The sequence below is a fragment of the Centroberyx affinis genome, unplaced genomic scaffold, assembly GCF_046629955.1.
Source record: "Centroberyx affinis isolate AG114_WGS23_722 - 3 ecotype Tasmania unplaced genomic scaffold, CSIRO-AGI_Caff_v1 ptg000449l_1, whole genome shotgun sequence".
Taxonomy (NCBI): domain Eukaryota; kingdom Metazoa; phylum Chordata; class Actinopteri; order Beryciformes; family Berycidae; genus Centroberyx; species Centroberyx affinis.
The window spans coordinates 137,034-158,634 of record NW_027279111.1 but is presented as its reverse complement, the minus strand read 5'-3'; the positions used below and the strand labels follow the sequence as shown (position 1 = coordinate 158,634).

Here is a 21,601-nt window from a genome sequence, read left to right as displayed (position 1 = left end):
GAATATTCAGTGTTTTCTGATCAGACTCTCTTTGGGCACTTGAAGAAGTCGTTGGGCGAGTTCCTCTGAGGTGATGAGATGATGGCTTGAGGGGCACCAACGATGGGACGCTCATCCATCCTGACGTTGTAGTATTTGGCTGAAAAAGAATGGTTGGATGGTTAGTTGATGGGCTCATCAAGGTTTTACATTTATGAATGGTGCTTGGGAAACACATGGGAGTTTTATATCCATGTATTTTCCAGTATCCATTCTAGGGAATATGAATTGGGCATGACATTAAGGGAAAGAGAAGCACATGCATCTTCCAACAAGCCTGACTTACAGTGCATCGGACATTAACTTGGACAGCTGTAGTGTTTCTTTAGTGACGTAAATGACTAGACAGACAGCAACCCTCCTCTCAACAAGATTCAAGACTAACTTTATGCAGTTGGGCCTGTGCCTAAAATTTAGTAAAATATTTTTAAGAGGAAATATCCAGTCCTACATAGCCTGGTGGCTTTAAATTTAAGGTGTCATCATTGAAGTTTGCACCTTTACTCTGGTTTTTGGATCATAAACTTTTCTTCCACTGTAGGTGAATGGACTCTACCCTCCATCATCTGTCTCTGCCTGGACGCCCCACCCAGACACACATGGTTCTTGTCAGGCATTTCAGACATGATTCGTTTGAGGTTAAGACGAAATGTCTCATTGCAGACAGACAGGTGCAAGGCTTTTTCTATTATTACTGAGGTCATAAGGGCAATGGAGATACAGAGTGGAGGAAGAGGTCTTCAACCAGTAAACCCCTAGATTTACCTTCAATTCCTTCAATGCAAAATGTAAAGATGTAGAATTGCATTTCATTCTCCAGTAGACCATTCACAAGAATTTCCTTATTGACTGAAGATGAGAGGGATTTTGTAACTTATTGACGATGACAATGATTTTGTAACTTACTTATTGAAGATGCGAATGATTTTGGAACTTATTGACTGAATGTGACAATGATTTTAGAACCAACCTAAATGTCTAATCTCTCTGAAAGAGAAATGACCCCAATATACCCCAGTGTTAATATAATGACTTACATCTTGAGAAGACGTAGTACTTGTATCCCTCTCGTGAAAAGTGGCTGGGGACAGACACAGCAGAAGTGACGGTGGAGGGGAAACCTACCCAGGCCGAACGGAGGTTGATGGCTGGCTCTAGGAGAGACACTGGAGACAAAACAGGCGAGTATATATGAAATAACAGGATCAAACCAGACTGCATATTGTTCGTGTTATTCACTGGCCAGTTTGAGTAATGTTTTCCTTATATAAAATTTTTTACACATTTTTGTTTGTTCCCATATGGTAAGCTCATCATTAAGTGCTTGTTTCATTCAAAATTGTTTTGACTCATGATTCTATTGAAAATCACACCACTGGTCTACAGTTGCAACCGCATAAGCTGTATGTGGGCTATTTGTTTCCACATTAACTATTTACAGGGTGGACCTTGGTGCCCCTCTCACCTCCACCACATCATGACTCATTTTTCAGAGAACGAAACGTGTTGTTATTCAAATAAAGCGTGTTGAAATCTGTTGAAATGCTCACAGATGCTCAGAAGACACGCCCAGGAGACTCATCACGGCTACATTTATATAGGACCGTAAAATCTGACTTTTAACCCTCTATGACATGAATGTGATTTCCTCATGGCTGTCTAAAAAGAGAAAATGATTCCATCTATTTTCCCCTTTAGACAGCCATGAGTTGATTATATCTGTGTAGCAAAGAGAGAAATCTGAACTTGTTCTGTATCTTTCTTCGTGTACCTGCTTGGCGGGCCAGCCGGTTGCGGACAGTGTAAACGGCATGCTGGACTTTCCTGCCACATGTTGGACTGGTGCCAAACTGGTATGCATATTTCTGGACCAATCCCCCTGGTAGAAAACGATCAAGAAAGAGATCGTCAGCTCAGAATTTACTCAATCATTCAGAACTTTAGTATGATACATGTAATGCACAAAAACTGAATGATGTAGTTTACACTGAAAGCAAAAGGAAAAAGAATACAAATGACACAAAAGCAATAAAGAATAAAGCTAGGGAGTATGGAAAAAAAATAAAAAAATTGCACTGATGATTAAGGGTAAAATATTTTGTGTACAATAGTGGTAGCACTGGACTGGGTCATCACCTCTCTTGAAGAAGTAGACAGACTCTTTCCTCGTCTGGTACTGAGGCACAGACAGGGCCGCGGTGATGTGGCCCCGCAGCCCATCAAAGCCTGTCTGGATGAGCTTAGGATAGCCTGGGTCCACCACATCGTTTTCAAATCTCCAGTATTTTCCTCCCTGTGAAGGTCACAAACATCAACACAAACCGAAAAATTACACCTCTATCCACTAAACATGCACACACCTGTACAGTACTTTACAGAAGTGGCTAATTGGCAAAGGAGGTTGAAGAGTGAATGTGCTGGGAAATGGAACATACTTAACACATTGTCAACACAGCAATAATGCATCCTGATTTACTGCAAGGCCTCACATCTTCACTTTCCCCGTCTTGAATTTGAATATCTCTCATTGGTTATTATGAGATGGGTGAGTTTACCTTGAAAATGTATGTTTTGCCCTGGCAGTTGCAGCGGGTGAAGACGGTGTCAATGGGAGAAGGGACGCCCCACACTTCTGTGATGCCACGGGCCGGACCTGGCACCCTGTTTCTATTCAGCACCCAGAAGTAGTGACCTGTAAGAGAATGACATTACTCCATATAGGTGGTCTACCTGTTACTTCAAGGATTGCTATGGCAGTAATTTCTAAATCTGTGGAATTTTGTCTTGGGTGAATTGTTTATGCTATTGTCGCAATAATGCCAAATTTTCATTTTCTCTTCTTTTGTAAGTGTTCTCCCTTTTACATACAGGCATTTGGTTTAACTCATAATACAAGTGTTTGATCTAATGGCTGTGAATGGGTAACTGACAGCCATGTTCAAAGACATCAGAGAGGGTTGCCTTGGCTTGACCCCAGATCAGTTGCCTGGCACTAACCTCTGAAAACCACCATTGTGCCGTTCCGCAGTGTGGTGACTGCGCTGGTTGGCCGCCCGCTACACAGGTTGGTATCGTTGCTGTCATCTAGAGAGAAGGACACATTTATAAGGAAACTGTGTGTGGGGAAAAAAGGGAATATGACAAAGAAAACATGCAATGACAGACTGGGTTGTGGTGTGTCTTTTTCTCCTGGAGCTGCCTGGACACTCCTACTATGAGAACTCTGTTTTGTTCCATTCTTTAAAGGAGCTGAGTTTTGTTTCCAATTCCAAAGGACTGCTTGACTCATTTAGGGTGTGGGAAAACAGGCACCTCTGTCACTTAATATAGTGCAGCTACACTTTGAAGGGAAGCTCTGTTCACCCTGACGCCTAATAAAAAAACTCGAGCTCATAAAACAGGCTGCAAGCAATAATAAATCTGTGACAGAAACTAGAGGATTGCATCTCTGCAATAGTGTTAAAGTCCTGTAAGATGGATGTGGTCTTAGATAACAAATGAAGATTCACACACACACCACACAAAATTTACTTCTGCAGTGTCTTTTACTGCCTAAATTTTGTGTGCGGGAATCTTCATTTGTTTTCTATGGGCGATTTGATGGGGACCTGGATGTTTCAATGCGTGCCTATGGTGTGCCTATTTCATATCTATCATAAGACTTAGCATTGCCTACCTGCTTGGAAGTCTCTAGAACCGTCTATGTTCGGAGTTTGTGTGGTGTCCAGGGGCTTGGGCGTGGGTTTCGAGGTGGGTTTGGCCGGACTTGGTTTAGCTGGAGATGGTTTGGGTTTGGCCTGGGGCTTTGAGGGTCTTCGAGATGGCGTGGGCTTGGACGGGGCAGGGCTGACTTTCGACTGATCAGTAGTGGTCTCTCCTGGCGTGACATCATCCACCCTCTCATGCTGCGCTGGGTCTGTGGGTGGGGTAGCACCGGTGGTCAGGGCATCATTTCGAGATCCGGGTCCATTCCAGCGGTCTGGGGTGTCCCCTCTGGCCCCCGACTCAGGACCTGGCTCAGACCCATCCTCAGACCCTGGAGCCTGGAAATCAGTGCTGCTGGGATCTTGAGGGTCTGACAGGGAGTAGGAAGTGGCTGTTGGGACATCCCAGGCATTATTCTTGGTACCATCTGGCTCTGAGTTTGGAGTGGTTGCTTCTGGGATGTGTGCCTGGTCCGGCTTTGATGAGGCGGGGGTGGTGGTGCCTGGAGAAGCAGGGGATGGCTCGGAGCGCCCTGGGACCGAGGAGGAGCCCCGTGTGGGTCCTGTGGATTGTGGGTCAGTGGCTGCATCGGAGGCCGGTGTCGTGGCGGGGCTGGATGCCTGGTTGAAGTCTGGGTCGTCTGCCTTTCCTGGATCTGTAGGAAAGAACTCTCGCTGCCCAGAAGAGGCTTCAGTCGGGTCTATAGTCTGCGCCTCTGGAAACATGTCACCTGGAAACGCCACAGTGCCTTCAAGCGGTATTTCGGCCTGCCCTCCAGACTGGATATCTAGGGTGTCGTCTGTAGGAGTAGGCCCAATTTGGGGCACTGAGGTTGGGGTAGGCTGCCTGGAGACATGGGAAGCTCCTGCGGAGGTGGGAGAGGGCAGAGGGAGAGTTGTTCCCGAGTCGGAGGGGCTGGTAGGATCAGACTGTTTCTCAAGATCACTGGCGTCTGGAAGTTGGAAAAGCGTGATTAGAAACTGCGATGTTAGATTTGAGTCCGAATGACTCAACGGTAACAAGAAGCATGGTACTAGATAATCACATAAATGACAGCCTGCATGTTATTGCCAAGTTATTCCTGGCTATCACATACCTGCACTGTCAGTGGGGGCTTCTCCATTGGTTGGGTCAGAGGGGGTGGCGTTGGCATCGGCCTGGGTTGGCTCGTTATCTGAGAGACCGTCCTGTCTCTGAGGCGAGAGTGTGAACGACTCCTCTAGTGTGAACTCCAAGTCAGAGGTATCCTGAGTGTCTGGCAGGGTGGGGTCAGTGGGCACAGGCTCCAGCAGGTCAGTTGGGGAGGGTTCGTAGCCGCTGGTGCTCTCTGGGATAGCTGTAGCGTCTGGGTCCTCCATTCCGTTCTCAGAATAGGGATCATCAGGGAGGTTTGGAAAGATCTGGCTATACACATCTGCAAGATCGGATTTTAAACTAATGAAACTTTATTGGGGAGAAATCTCAGTTAGATTTATTGTGCAAGAAAGTCATCGCTCACCATCACTGACATCATCCTGCAGATCTGATGCTGGAGTGACCAATGGAATTAAATCATCTGCGTCAACTGTGGGCAAATAAGACAAAAGTAAACAACGATTGCAAATGTCTTACAATTGGCATTTTAGTTGGAGTTAGATAACTGAATCAATTATATTTCTTCAAAATTGACATAATATTTTCTCTGCTTCAGTTTACTTTAGCTTGCACATCACTCAGACTCTGACTGTGACATTCCAGAGGGAAACGTCATGACGCGCCATCCTCCTGAGAGAGAAATGACAAGGATGCCAGAGTATCTCTACACACTTACTTGTTCCAAACCAACCGTTGAATTCAAACCTCCATGAAAACATTCTGTCATCCATGCTTGGCCTCATCTTTGCTTTCCTCTCTTCACTTTGTGACCGAGTCTGTGTCCGTTACCCTCCTCCACATGGTCCACTCATAATGACACTACTTCCTTGTGTTTCTCTTGGCCAGTGAGACTTGAGCTCTTGGCCTCCTCTAGTGAGACTTGGCCCCCAAAACTAGCCACAGCTACAGACCCACAGTGTGACAGCCAACCAAAAACATCTTCCTGCTTACTTCCTAACATGTGCCTTATTAAATATGTTGAGTTCAGTGCAGATCAAAAAAGTTTAAGTCCAAAACGAATGAGTTGATGATACAAGTATTGTTCAAATAACATTGGTTTCTGTTGTTGGAATCAAGTAGTAATTATTTGTGATGTGTGAAACTCATTTCATTGTCAGTTTGATGGAGGTTAGTCACCTGGGTTGTCTCCCTCGCTAAATGTGGGTGGAGTCCCATTTGGCTGCTCAGCTTCTCCATTCAGAGTAGGTTCTGTGGGAATGTTTATGAATATACAAAATTAGAGGGCTAGCACTGTGAAAATAATTACCCTTAAAAATCCTATAAATCTGTAAAATCTGTAAAAAAAAAAAAGATCAAAACATTTGCCAAGTAAAATATACCTTTGGGCTTGTTATTATTTACATTATCGCATGAACCAGTCTTCACCGGTGTTACACTGGCTTGTCCTCTTTCTGTGGTACATTACCAAGACAGAAAATATTGTCAAGCATGACCTGATGCATTGATGCAGATTACTGCATGCATCACATGCTACTCCACATGCTGGTGGACATGCAGGGGTACCCTACTCAAACAAGTGTGCCTCCAAACAGGGTCCTGTTAATCTTGACATCTCTGCATTTCGCCCCCTCATTTATCACTCCTAGTTTCCATGCATATACAGTCATCTCAAATTGGCGTAATCCTAATTCTTGCATAATGGTGCAGATGAAAGAGAGCTGGGGGCTGATTCTAACATGCAGCCATGCTTGCATTCAAATGACCAGTCATAAAGTACATCAAACTGTAATAATACGATTCCTAAAACTAATTTCAATTTCCCCATGATAGCAAGCAGTATCATGGAAATACCAGCGGGTATTCATCTGTAAAGGAAATCTATAATGGTCAACATGCAGAAAATGTGATGTGAGATTTCAGATAATCATGCTGCACATGTTTGACAAAGTTTACCTTGTGCATCACAGCTGGTCTTGTAATCTGGACAGCACTGGTTGTACCTCATGCAATCAGAGTCGCAGTTACACTGCCGGCCTCTCTTGAAGGTTTCTCCACACCGCCCTTTACATGAGCCACCTGTCACACACACACACACACACACACACAGCAGGCTTCAGCACAAGATACTTGTATGATGAACTTCAATAGAGCCATAGTCCAATTCTATTGGATGAATTTCATAATTTTTATGATTCATAAGGAACTATTTCAGGCAATATAGATGGAGAATGTTGGTCTTTGAAGGGATGTGGATGGGTGAAAATCGATGTGAACTTGAAGATCAATAGTAACTTGAATGGTCTATAAGAAACAAGAATGTCATGAAAAATGCTGTTGGTGAGTGAGGGTAAAATTGCCAATCAGTGCCTCAAAATGTCTGCATATCAATGCTGTGAGGTTGAGATCAATAGAAAAACAATACATTTCAGGTACTACTAGTAGCCTACTGCTACGATAGTCACAGCAGATTGCCAGAGGAAGGTCTCACTTGTGGTGCATTGGGATTCATAGTCTTTGCAACACTCATCATGACTCAGGCAGTCATAGTCACACTGGCACATGTAGCCCCTGTAGTACTCCGCTCCACATCGGCCACTGCAGCTTGCTGTAATGAGACATTTGTACACGGAAACTCAGAATCAAAAATTAGATAGTTTCTGTACTTTGAAACGTTGTGTTGTTCTCTCTCCAATAACACAACCTACTTGGACACAAAGTCTGTAATAACAAATTTGTGTCAGAGATTGATTTCTGTAGTAATGGCACAACCACAGAGACAGATGTCCACCTCTGGTAAATTATTTGTAACAAAGCAAATAAGAGTAAGAGTACAAGCACAGCAAACACATCAGATCTTCCAGGAGAGCCCTTCATCACACACATTTTGTTTATGGTGACTGCATGCATCTAAATTTCTAACATATAGACTATTGAAGAATACATTTCAATAAAACATTTATGAATGCAATACAACTATGCTACACTTTTATATGGGCAATCAGGTTATTCAGAAAATAATACTCACACTGAGCAGCACTGAATGTAAAGGCACAAGCCAGGAAAATAGTAGCACAAAGTGCAGGTGAAGTCATCCTCACAAGGTTTTCTGTAACTCTAGAAAAATTAACATGACAGATACAGAAGAAATAAATCAGATTTTGGTTGTGCCATGTGTGTATTCATTTTGATAAAACATTAAATAGAGAAATGAAAACAACAAAAAAAAGACCTGGACTAGAAGAGACAGAAAAAAACTGTGACCTACCTTGAGACAACTTCTGTCGGACTCCTGCTGAAGGTTGGACTCCGGCTGCTTTTAAAAGGTTCAGACTGACCGGCTGATTTCCCGTTAATTGGCGGATCCGATCTAATTAAAAAGTGTGATGAGCTCACAGGCTGTAGGGAGGACCCTCCCGTCCAGACAGCATGATTCCCCACAAGCAGCTGGAAGCACATCAACACACATCTGTGCCAGGCAGACGGCTGACATCACACACTTCACAGAGCAGAAGAAAACATACGTAGGAGTTGTGACAGATTACGAAACACAGGCGATCACCTGCTATTCAGCCACAAGTGGATGAACTGGACAGGTTCAGCTCAATATGATTTGGGTTTTCAATTTGAGTCCATCCAATCAATCAATCAAATAACTTACAGTCAAGTTCTTTCTCTGGGTCCATATAAAGCTTCACAGATGTCCGAAGATTTAATTTTTTGGCCAATTTAATTTCATGATTGAGCTTCATTACATACTTTATGGATGTTATTACCTAGACCGAAAGGCAGGCTGACGCTAGACCAGTAATTCCCTCAGAAATATTTCTTGAAGAGGTCGAGAGATCCTTGAAACAAGTGTTTATAGACTGAGAGATGGTTAAAATCTCCAATGAAACCAAATTACTTTTAGGGGTTGGCAGCTCTTCTTGCCCTAATAAAAAAAAAAGCACTGCAATATTCCTACAGGGATTTAAGTGTCTACCCAATTTGTCGTGACGTTATCATAATTTATGGTAGGCTATTTACTTCTTTTTTTAATCTCCTATGGTATTGCTGTAATATATAGGGTCTTGTAGTATGTATATGGTACTCAGTAGTGAGTTGGTGGTGAATTTATGGTGACCTTATCATACTTAATGGTAGGGATGGGACAGGATGTATCGAAATTCAATACAAGCCTATTGCAAATTACAAATTTGTGACAACACATATCGCTGGGCAGAAAAATGATAATGATATTAGTCGCGATAGGTAGGCTACATTTTATTTTGCTGTAGTAAGCTTGCCCATCACAATCTCACAAGCTCTCAATCAAAATTATATTATTTGCACTTTATGATGACATTTTTAAATGTGTTTGTTGTAATGTGACGTTAAGGCGACACATATGTATTTAACCTCACTTAACATCACTAAAAATACACACTGCAAAAAAATCTCCATCTTAAGTCATTTAGTCTATTATTCAATTGTTGTTTAGCAAGCCAGTGTCATTGCTAGAAAGATGTGTGGTTCAGAAATAAACATAATTCTTCACAGTCATAGTTGTCATTGAACTTTTATTTATTACATTGTATCATGGTTGTATCAAATTGTGAACCCCATATCACGTTTATTGTGAGATAAACATATATCTTCCCATCCCAACTTAATGGTAGGGTTTTGTTTTGTTTTATCTCCTATGGTGTCACTCTAATATTCCTGTAATATTCTCCTAGGATATTATATACAGGCTATATCTAGATGATAGTTTTGCTGTGATTTTGTATAGTTCCCTTGTAAAGTGTAACATAGGATTACTATATTTCTTTTTCATCATAGGGAGAACACTGGGCTGGACCCACCTCTCTGACTGTAGGCTGATAGATATGCACATGTATTTTTATTTCTTAGGGCTGGTCTGTACGGTGGGAGGTTTGCGGCTCGAGGTGTTGGTGGACCAAATCATGCCTGTGGTATTTTCTCATCGTGTCACGGTGCTTGTAGAGGAAAAGCGCTCATTAGTGGACTTGTGTCAAGGCTTATTTCAATCTAGATAACGGGATCTGATCGAGATGACTAGGCCTACACCAAACAGTCCAGTAAACACAGAGTCCACACAACAATTCCTATACACTAGCACTATGAGGACAGGAAGTCAACAAGCCCCCGCAGTGGTTTGAAACCCAATGCTGGGGTCAACACAGGCCACAATGTGGCAACACGCACACAATGAGGTGATGGGTCTCAGGATTGAAAGTTTTGAAAGTAGAGCAAGCACGCCCCCTTGTGGTTGTACGGGTGTCTGGGTTTCATTTGGGAACATTTGGGTCCGTGTGGTGGAAGCAGCCTAAAGATCAGAGAAACTGGCTTGTGGGAAGTTTGGATGAGGAAAGTGAATGAATGGCACTCTCCACTCCCCCAGAAACTATTTCCGATATGCCTTTGAGCAAGGCACTGAACCCCCAGCAGGTAGTAGTAGTAGTAGTAGTACTGTGGTTGTAGGCCTACTGGGCAGCTCCCAGGTGTGTAACTGTGTGAATGTGAAGTAGTGTGATGCTGAAAAACAGCAAGTGTGCTCAGTTGACTTTCCCTGTTAATTTGTGCACTTTGTTAGGATAAAAGGAAGTTCACCTTCAGTCTTGCATCTTCTTCCTTCAGCTGTTTTTCCAATCGGTCTGTTTAGTGCTCAGACGAGATCACAAAAAATGCATGCATGTAGCATACTTCATGCATTATGCTTTTAATCATAGGAAAATAAAAAAAATGTCATGCAGATGGTAGGTGGTATGGGTGATCTTTTGTTTCTTCTCCCCCTGGCAGTGCAAAAGGGGACGCTCTGACTTTGTTGCTGACATCAGCTCTCCATCATGTCGTCCTGATGGTTCACGGTCGTGTGCAGTAGCGTCCCTGTCCTCCTCCCCCGCAGCCAAAAACCTCCACAGAGAGGCGGACACCTGGCACAGAGGGAGAGCTAGCAAAGGCAAAGGCAGCAATGTAACAGAGAAGAGGCACAAAGCTGCTTATTACCACAGACAGGTGTCAAAGACATTGTATCTCCTGTTGGGGCAAATGGAGAGAGGGACGTCAGCTTGTATACTGGATACAAAACTGTGTCTGTGTTGTGTGAGCGAGGGAGGTGATCTTCTGTCTCGACAGCTTTAATTAGGCAGCCTGGTCGGGGCAGCAGGCAGCTGAGCTGATTTGAAAGAGCCTGAAGAGAGACAGAAAAGTGATGACACCCAGGAGGAGAGGTGATGTGGGGTCGGTGGTCCGACTGGAGGGCCTGGTGGGGCAGAGCTCAGCAGAGCATACACATTGGACTTCATTAAAAAAGATGTGAGCAAATGTTACAGAAAGAATGTTTATTTGTAAAAACAATGTTAATAATATGAATTCAAGAAAAGCACACTGTATTTACAACTATCTGGCATTCATGTTTTGTTCCATTATTTCAGTCTTCCTGATCCTAATATTAGAGGCTCAATGGCTGTAAAATGTTTGTACCGCAGCTTTTTTAATCATTATTTTCTTATTTGTTCATTTACACAAAATAAACATGCTAAGACTAAGTTGGAAACATAAAGTTTTGATAATGTTTTACTCTTTTCTTTTATCTTTTTATTGATTTTAATCTATTTTATTACCTTAATTTCATTTCATTTTTTCTCCTGTGTCTATTTGTATGGCTTTTTAACTTGCTGTAGCTCATTGCATTGCATGTTAATGTATGAAATGTGTTATATAAATAAAGTTTGATCAATGAATTGATTGCCACCTTGGTCTGCCATAGCTTGTCTAGTAAAACTCATTCTGTCTTTTCAGTCTGATTCCTATTCACATTTATCAAAATTGTACTTAATCAGGTAGTCAGAAGAAGATTATGATAATGTTAAGAGATTAATCGCACATAAAATGACTGAACCACTGAAGAGAGTGACCCCCCTTCATCTGACAAAAATGCTAGAGGAAATTAGGAATATGCCTTCAAGCTCATTTAGTGTGTATATTAGCATGAGAACATGATCAGAACAAACCTTTAGGGGGAGACAAATAAGAGCAGATGAGCCATGAAACACCACAAACACTCTCGCAGGATAAGAATAGGAACACCAACAGGTGGCAGGGACTGATACATAATTAATTTCCATGGCTTTCATCTGTCATTTCATTTTATTTTTGAGATTTTACTGTGGATTAAAGGCTCAAAAGATTATGCTCGGTTTCATTTGTTTTTGCTGATGGAAGCAAGAGGACACTGCCAATCAGACTGTTTACAGAAAGATGGGGTTTGTGTATAACCAGTCAGGTTCATTTATGGAGTGATTCTGTTAAGAAATTTTTTGTTGTATTTTATTTGGCATTCCCTTCTACTTGAATGTTGTATCCAATTGCTCTGTATACTTCCTCCATTTACATGACACTCAACATTTGGATGACAAATACTGCACATCACTTAAATCTTCTGGGTTTTTTCCCTTTGATGTCTTATGTTAATTCTCACCCTTACAGAAAACAGCAGCTTGTGACTTTGAAGGCTGTGATAAAATGTTCTTTTCCTGGCAGTATCTCAATGTAAGTCTGAAGGTGGAAGCGATGAGTATCTAATCTAACATCTCTGTATCTACACAGAAAACCTCCTCTAACTGCATCCTTGTGCTCTGCTACTTCACTGTCCTCATTTTAACTGTGCACCACTCTGCGTCACATCGAGTGTCAGCACCTCCGCCAGAGGACCTTCACCTGCTGTCGCTCCTCCAGTGGGAAATCTTTGATTTCTGAAAGCACCTGAAAGAGCATGTGAAGTTGCACAGTGGTGAGTCACTGCCGCTGTGTTGGTGGCGGGGCAGAACCTGCCTCCAGATTCATTGGCTTCAAAATTGCTTGTGCCCCTGTTGTTGGGTAATGATGACCCTTAGCAGCAGCAGTGGCGTAGTGAACACAATTCTACGGGAAACACTGAGAACCTGCAATTTTTTTGTAATGAAAATGGTCAAATATAAAGATATTGAATATTGGCACAAAATATTTGCTATCGGCGAAACAGGGTATTCCTACATCGTTTTCTTGGAATTTACACCTTACTGACCCATTTGCCTAATTGCTACTGAAATATACAGCATGATGTGTTTATAGTATACCCACCTCACCAGCCTCTGCTATACCAATGAGTAATAGGTACGACGTATTAACATAGTAGCATGACATTTAGAAGGCGTTGAACCCTGATCTGCACCAGAGGGCCTTCATCTGTAAGTTTTGTGCCCAGACTTTTGGCACCAACAGCTTCCTCCATGTCCATAAGCAGCAGATCAACACCGGAGAGAAGCCACAACTAAAGCTACACAGCTGAAGTTATCCATCATAGTTTTTCACAGAATTAAACTGCCCAGTTCCACTGTATGTCTGTCTCATGTGGAGACAGTCTGCAAAATTGACTCACAGTATTTCTGATCATACTATCATGCTATTTTAATTGATAATGCAATGATGATGTATGAAATAAATTCTAATTCCTTATTCAGGCTTGAAATCAACCTTCAGTTCACAATCTCGCTCATATTACATGTTCATTAAATGAAAGTCCTATCCCCCTATTTGTGTGGTTTAACCAGATTTTTACCTGTTCCCAGAACTGCCACATACAGCAGCACAACACAGAGAGTAGCTGCCAGTTGCCCTGTGATCTGCAGCGGGGCTATGGGAAGAGATACAACAGCCATTTAGAGCAGGCCTCTGGACTCAATATGGACTCAGCTATTACTGCCATCAGCACAGCAGCAATATCAGCAGGGTATGACGTCCCTCATGTTTGCAGATATGTGTGTGTACTCACACTCATGAGCATCTGAGCACCAATAATGTATTTCTATGAGATGCCTCCATTCATCATCAATAGTATGAATTCACCGAAATAGCCTGCCTTGGCATCACTGTCCTGAGAAAAGATCAGCTGCATCTCCACTGTAAGATTTGGTATAGGCTTAGTTGAAAAACTGAGGAAGAGGATTGTTTTACCTCCCCACTGTCACTCCCTCCAGGACTGCTGTCAACATCACAACCTGTGTGCAATCTATCTGCTTTTGACAAGGTGGAGGATACGCAGGCAAAGATTTTTTTTCCCCTCACTCACCTCCTAAAATATATCCTGAGCTAGTGGGATGGGCATCTCTCTCTCCCTCTCATTCCCCTCAAACTGCCTTCTCATCATGTGAATAAGTGGTGAATCGACCCTTGCAGCTTCCTCAGACCAAGTGTCAGACCTGTATAGTGAAACTTGACTTGGTTAACAACGATATCCATTACTCTGCCTGCAATATGCATAAGTGACCTGCTGCCTTACTGCTTGTGCCCATTTATACAAATTTAGGAAGAGGGATGGTGGGGATTTCATTACTATTTTCTGTTGTATTAAAAAAACCCTGATGCGTTTAATAGACCCCCCCCCCACCCACCCCCCCTTGAATCTGCAGATCATCTGGTGTGCTATTACTTGGAATATTCAATCTGACAGTTACATTTAGAAAGCAATTCTGCAAACTAGGTAACAGGTAGCAGTTATCGCACCAGCACACCAGTGACCCTGAAGCTGTCAGTGTTGACTGAAAGAACAAATCTATCCCAAAGACATGAAACAATCTAACAAAGAGACTCTGTTTTGGCTCTAAGGTGTACCTGTTGTGACTGTACGCAACAGCCCATACACAGGCAAGGCTTTCTCTGTTGATGGTAAATAGCTGGGATCTATTCATGTGACTTAGGAGGCCTGACTACATGTGGGATCAATATGATTGATGACCATTGATTGAAGACGAAGGAGATGAAGTCCTGTTTCTTCCACCTGTTTTCTTTTGTCTTTGCAAACAGACAAATGCTGTATTTTTTATATTGCTCTGTAACCTGCTCACATTGAAGTAATGTTGAAAACTGATAATCGTCCACTATGATAAGGCAGGAAGGTTATGATCAGAAAATAATTTGATGATTACACCTTAGCTGAATGAATAACTTATTTATCAAATGATTGCACTTTGTTTACCCTATTTTTGACCTTGTTCTACAAATGGAAAATACAAAAAATAAGTCATTTACATACTATAGGTTCATTAGATTTCTACATAAGTAGGCTATATGGGGTATGTGTATATATCTGTATATCGTTGTGGGCGTGATCTTTGAAAAGGCTATCCAATAGGCTGAGAGTATACGCTCTGAGACCCACCTTTATGTGGTTGCTATGCCTACAACACGTCTCTCCCACATTGACGGACATATTAGCCAATCAGCGTAGAGGTGGGCGGGAGTTTGCGCGCACACTGAAAACTGCCTGGTGAATTTCTACTATGATCAAACCTCTCAGGGTGCATGCTACGGCCGGATCGAGGCTGCTGAACAACTAAGGATGGAAAATGTACTATAAACGTTTTCGAGGAAACCTACACAGGTAATACTTCATTATCCGTTCGCCCCCTCTGTAACATGAGTATAATTTTGAAACTAAGTCGAAGGACTGCGCCAGTGTGCCGAGTTGACCATGCATGACTGTGACAATGTTGAATTGAAACTGCCAGCACTTGTAGACAGTGAGGCACACGTTTGTTTGACATATAAATGGAGGGAAATGTTGCTAATGTTAAAAGAATAACTCACGAGAGACGGGTGCATAATGTGAATGTGTAACGTTACGGCAGAATATCATTTAAATCCAGAATGTAAACTTAATTGCTTCACCTTCAATGAGACAAACATCAAAATGTTGCTAGAGGGCTTCAGAATCAGCATTATCTGACAAGGGGGGTGAGGGCTTTTACACTGAACTTCACTGCTCTCAGATCAGGCTGTAATGTTGACATACATCCATTTAGCCTTTTATGGATTTCTTGACAGTCAGTGGGATTGTAAATTTGAATTTCAGTATGCAGATGGATTTCCTATAACCCAAGACAGGTCATGTTTGTCAGTGGATAGTGTCACCTATTACTGTAGTTAATGTCTTTCCCTAAATCTGTGAGGTCGTGTTGATTCACAGCTCCATTGAGAATGACTTGGGAAAAGTAAAAACCTTAACTGTTCTACTAGTCCTTAAAGTAAACCTCCCATCCCTTGTCACTGAAGCGGCTCTCGCTGCTCTGCTGGACATCACAGACCAGAGACCCCATTCTGGGCTTTCTAGGTTAGAGAGATGGAGAGATGTTCATGTTCATAAGTGTTGGTTGAACTGTCCTAGTTAGGCTATGTGGATTTTTAGTGCTATTTAGATATGTCAAGATGTTTGGCTGGGTTGAAGCACCTCAGTTAGAGCATGGCACCCAACACTGGACCCATAGCAGAAGGTCAAACAGGGGTGAGTGTAGTAGTCACCCTGACTGAGACCTTGTTAATAAAAGAGCTTCTGATATAAAATTATTTCATTTCTTAGGCCATGATATGATTCTTCAGTTTGTTACTGTGATGTACTGTATTCAGATGATTTGCTCATGTTTTTGTAATTGACAGCAGTAAAACCGGTGCCTCAATATCAATAGAGCTTTTTCCCCTCACACCTTAATCCCTTGAACAGTGGTTGTGAGATGAGATTTATGTAATGTGAAAACATAAAAAATAACAGTAAAATAGCTTGAAAATAGTGATCATTGGGCCTATTTGGTGTCAAAGTTAGGGCTCTTGGGTAGGCATTTCACTTCATCACTTCACTTTTTGGGGATGCAAACCAAACTGCAAGAGCTGCTACCCCAAAATAACCAAGGCTGGAATTCCCCTTTGACTCACTGGTATGTTTCGTTTTTGAAATGGGCATTTGAATGGGCATTTGAATTCACTGTCTAACACCTATAGCATAAGCCCTACAGTAGCTGCATCTTAACACTGGCTTTCTTCAGATGCTACAGTCATCCATCTACCCGCATTGTTTATCTCTCTCTGTCTCTGAAGCCAAATAGCAGGACTTGAGAGCTGAGCGCTGCTGGATCGTTTGATATCAAACCAGTAAACAACACTCTCCCTGGTGCCTGACTTCAACAGGAGAAAGACTTTTCCCTGCTGAAGGCTGAAAAAGTGACTCAGGGTGAGTGGGATGGAGTGTGAAGAAGCAGAGTGAAGTGAGGGGGTTTCACTACCACTAGATGAAGAGAAATGCATCAGCCTTGTGAGGAACAGTTTTCTTCCCCAGCTCTCCTCAGTCTACACTAGGCGTGATATTGGCAGATTACCTTTGGTGCTGGGTAGCTCTTACAGAGGAGTGTTCATTTATTGGCTACAGACTACAGTCTTCTATAGCATCTCTGTTGAGGCTCCTCAATATTGACTATTTGGTATTTAACTTTGTATGAGCAAGTTAATAAGTGTTTAAGTAACAGTAGGATTATACTCAAAACAGACAAGTTAGATCTTGGCCTAGTTGGCCTAAAAAAAAAAAAAAATGCCTGGCTCTTTTTTTGTACTTCTTTTTTTATTAGGCTATTTGCTTTATTGATGATACTTGAATATTTCAGGGCCACGGGAATGATTTTTTTAAATTATTCACTGCTGTGTTTTTGCCCTTGCACTCATTACATAATGGCTACTTGTGATGTTGCTGATACATGAATTTAAGCTCATCCTACTGTTGCTCTTGCCGTAAGTCCCTCTGGATAACAGCGTCTATTAAATGCTTAAAATATAACATGGAAGGTAAATGTAAAGATCCAGCATGACCATTACTTGGCTTGATTAGAGTTGCTATGTCGTTGTTTGGTTTGGTTTTGTCCTTCATAAAATGTCTTAATCTAAGGACACCTGTGCTTTCTGGAAAGCTCCTCAGAACAGACTGATTATCACTGTGGACATTCTGTGGAAGATTAGCGACATGAGTCAGCGCTGTTTGTGTTTCGTTTATTGATAATTGAGAGAACCAATTTGAATGCTGAAATTCTCAAAGCAGAAATGGAGTCGATACCTCTCCTGTTAGTGGAATTATATTACAATATTACAAAATTTCAGTAATATTGTAAATAAGTTATTCCAGTGCTCTTGGGGAATTCAGTGAGTTTTAGTGAAAAATGAACCCTACTTTCTGTCTTTGTATTCCTTTTAAGAGGTGCTGCATGGCTCGCCGACTGCAGTTGCTTCTGAAGGAGAGGCAGCAGACAGGCTGAACTCTTAGAGATATTTTATTGAAGAGAGAAGGTTTAGACCTATCTTAACCTATTGAGTGGCCGCCTGGCTGGATGCCAGGCGTGTCACTATACACTATAGTTTATGATAAATATTGCATAGTAACGTATTGTTTTCCAAAGACAGTTGTACTAATATTGCAACCCTGCTCCACACTGTTTAACATGTTTACTGGAGCCCAAAGCTATTGGTCGTAACATCACTAATGTGGTGGGTTTTTAAATGTGGAGGGGAGTTGAACAACCTCTATGAACACACAACATCCTTTAGGAACAAGTATAAGGCTTGGCCATATTCAGAAGCCAGCGTTTCCTGTGGATTTTTGTTCAGATGTTGTGGTGGGCTTAATTTTGATTCTGAAACCCCGGTTTCTCCTGAAACCATTCTAGGATCAGTTCCAGTAAGTGTTACATTGTGAGAACGGCTCTTATTTGAAGTTTTAGATCATGGTTATGGACAATTGTGATGTAATTGCAACTGTTTGTTTTCATTTCAACAGAATAATGAAATTTCGTCTGTGGGGGGCCATCAGAGCAAAATGAATATAAAGGGAACGCTGTCAGAAGCCAAAAGCAAGGAAAAAGCAATAATGGGACTCATTCAAATTCAATTGTATAGTACATTTAACTCTTTCATTTAGGTAATCACAGAAAGTGTGAAGTTGGGCCACCTGGGAAGAGAATATAGGCAGGGAAAACATTGGTCTAACCTCTGGCTGCCACCCTCAGGCTCCTGCTGACTGGCTGCTTCTTCACAGCAGTGTAGCACACAGCCAATCACCACACCACACACTCTCTTCTAAAGCGTGATGCATTTAGAGCCCTTTTTTACCCCTTCAGGCACCATCGACGGCGTCCGTCTGAGCGCCGTGAAAGCCTGTGATATGGAGAGTGACAGAGAGAGGAGAAGGTGAGGAGAAAAGGAAGGGACAAGGAAGTAAGAGCTGCCTGCTTTGCATTTAGATTTGAATTGAGTGGATGTCTTTGCCGAGCTGAAGCTTTATCAGAGGGAAACCTGCTGAGCGGTCCTCGCGCTACATATTCAGACACGCACGGACACCCATGCGCACACGTTTGCAGTCATGCATAGTTAACTGGCAGAACTCTCCCACGTTGGGACTCGGGTAACTCCTCTCTCTCTCTTTGACCCATAAGGATCTTCTTACTATCCTTATTCTGATCCTCCCTCCCTCCCTCCCCTCTTGGCTTTCCTACAATGCATGGTATGGTAACGATGACGAATATTAATTATAGATGGGTAGCCCCTGTTATGTAGGCTAGGGTGCTGCAAGGCCTTCCCTCTTCCTTGCCAAGCAGGGCAGAGCCCAGAGGCAGGAAGCATGAGGCAGGAAACAGCAAAACTAACCTGGTATATAATAATAAAACAACCAAAAACTATTTGTACCTAAAATTCAGATTTCTCGATTTACAATGCAATACATTTCTTCCATCGGAAAGTCATTAGAGTATGATTTATGAGTATGATTCTGGGAATTCAGGTGGCAATATGGCATCCCGCTGAGAAATCTTGTCAAACCCTTGCATAATCCATGACCTCCGCCTGGGGTTGTGAATGAGCCCAGCCAGGGTCGTCCCATGGCAGATGGAAGGGCCCTGGCTGGTATCCACAAGTATCCACCCCCAGGGCAGGCTGGAGGAGCAGGCCTGGCTCCCTGGCTGCGTCCTGGGTCTATTTCTAGGTTACTGGTTCATTTCTTGCTGGGCTCATTAAGCAAGAGTGATAGGGAGAGGTGGATATGAAAGGATTTACCCTGGTGAGGAGAAATGGATCCCCGGTTGTTTACTAGTATTAGGTTGGCTTAATGGCAGCCTGGAAGGTTATTGTTGACTTCAGTGTAGGCTTATTATTTGTTCTCAGTAGAAAAGAGGAAAAAGTTGGGCTTTTTCTTTTTTTAGCCATAGCTCAGGCTGTCTGGAAAAAAAAAACACTTGGTAACCCAGGAGAGGAAACTGCTAGAAAAGAAGAGGGGGAGTTTAGGGAATCCTCTGTCATTGTGCTAGGCTTAAACTGTACTTTCTTCATTTACAGTTGGCCTACATAAATGTATTCATTATTTGTTTGAAAACACTTGTTTTAAAGTCTTTTTAAAATGGGTTATCTTTTCCCCATTCATATAACAGATGTCCAAAAATGTGGCAGATCTAAAGAGGGAAAACATTACAAGGAAAAGAAGAGGGAGGCTTGTAAATGGGGTATTATACTACAGTGTTAGGCTTAATTCACAGCTGGACTATGCAAATATGCTCCTGCTCAACTGTGTGCTGTTTGTTTTCAAGCCTGTTTTTAGAGCGCTCATCTTTAGCCTGTGCAGGAACATTGACTTGCATTGTGAAGGCCCTTGCAGTTGTGCTGGCCATGCCATGCTGCCATGCTGCGCGCTCTCTGCTCTCACACAGCTGGTCATGCCAGGACTTGGAAGTGATGCCCGCCTGGCACATTGTCATAGACTGCACTGGACTGGACTGTATGCTGCAGTGACAAAAGCACATTCAGGCCAGGACAATGGGGAGCTGAGAGCCTGGGTTGTGTGTTTATCTCTCTCCTTTTCTTTATTTCTATCCCTCTCTCCCTCTCTCTCTCTCTCTCTCTCTCTCTCTCTCTCTCTCTCGCTTTGCCTCACTCTCTCCTGTCTATTGCGTTTGCTGTCTCACTGTTTCTCTCTTTCTTTTTGAATAACTACAGGCTTGTGCGCAGGTTCATGGATGGAGCCTGTTTACTGCTTTAAGAATAGTTGCGCAGGGCTGCTAAAGCTGTTTCAGTCATCAAATGGAAGGTGTAATTCAGTCATCAAGTTGGCTGTGATGTGATTGTTGGTTTTGGTCTGCTCTTGCTGAAGCGCAATCTTTGGTTTTAGTGTTTTTGTTGATGCACAGGTGTTAGTGCTGAAAATATGGGGGTGCTCACTTCGTTGATGATGATTATAGCAATCATCTGCCTCTTCGTAACAGACACAATGAATCACCACCAGGATGGATTTGGTAAATCCATGGTCTGACAAAGTCTGTCTGTCTTAAAGCGGTATTTCAGCTTCAGACATTAGCTGTCCCTGAAATGTATTTTGCCTGACTGCCAATGATGATGATGCAAACAGGTAAAATTACTTGAAAGAGTTGAAAGAGATGAATAATGAAGAGGATCACCGAAACATAGACAAATAAGCCCAATATCTTTGTTTTGATGCATTTGTGTCAGAAATATGACGTCCAAACTAACTGAGGTAAAATAAAAGTGAACTAGGTGACATCACTACAGATAAACTGACAGCCTGTGTTTGTGCCTGACTGGTCATGAACCCATGCAGGTGTTATATAGATGCAAGAAACTACAAATATCTACCAAAGTGAAGTGTTGCTTGAAATTACTAACAACAGCAGTGAGTCATCGCGCAGTGGTGGATGTGGCAGGTTGGCAGAAGACTGGTGTAAGACTGTTGGTGCAGGGGAAATTAGGCCTGACACAAAATGATCTCTACTGCTCGCGTCGCCAAATCAGGCTTAATACTGAAGGACAGACGAGAGTCGATCTGCAGTGCAGTAGACCTGTTAGGCTCTGGCTGCTCCACAGCCGGCGCGTCTCTGTCCTTGTCTCTCGCTTTCATTGCCTCACACCT

The 21,601-nt window shown here is 42.5% G+C and overlaps 2 protein-coding genes across 3 annotated transcripts in view; one reads left to right on the top strand and one right to left on the bottom strand.

Annotated features, from left to right (window-relative positions):
* Positions 1-7: 7 nt before the first annotated feature.
* On the bottom strand, positions 8-13,541 carry prg4b (proteoglycan 4b). Its single transcript, XM_071517018.1, has 12 exons — positions 13,442-13,541; positions 7,328-7,444; positions 6,793-6,915; positions 6,016-6,087; positions 5,243-5,308; positions 3,716-4,543; positions 3,037-3,123; positions 2,595-2,731; positions 2,176-2,332; positions 1,811-1,918; positions 1,077-1,205; positions 8-139 (listed from the first exon to the last, which is right to left on the bottom strand). Exons 1-12 carry the CDS (start codon positions 13,539-13,541, stop codon positions 21-23), a joined length of 2,043 nt encoding a protein of 680 aa, XP_071373119.1. The 3' UTR covers positions 8-20.
* A 1,646-nt stretch (positions 13,542-15,187) lies between these two features.
* Positions 15,188-21,601, top strand: part of fcho1 (FCH and mu domain containing endocytic adaptor 1) — a 49,098-nt gene continuing 42,684 nt past the window's right edge. Inside the window, exons 1-2 of one of the 2 annotated variants that reach the window (XM_071517024.1) lie at positions 15,209-15,262; positions 18,810-18,906. The gene's annotated coding sequence lies outside the window, so the exon portion shown is untranslated. Of the gene's footprint in view, positions 15,263-18,809; positions 18,907-21,601 lie in introns of both variants that reach the window. The other variant, XM_071517023.1, reaches the window with a different exon arrangement.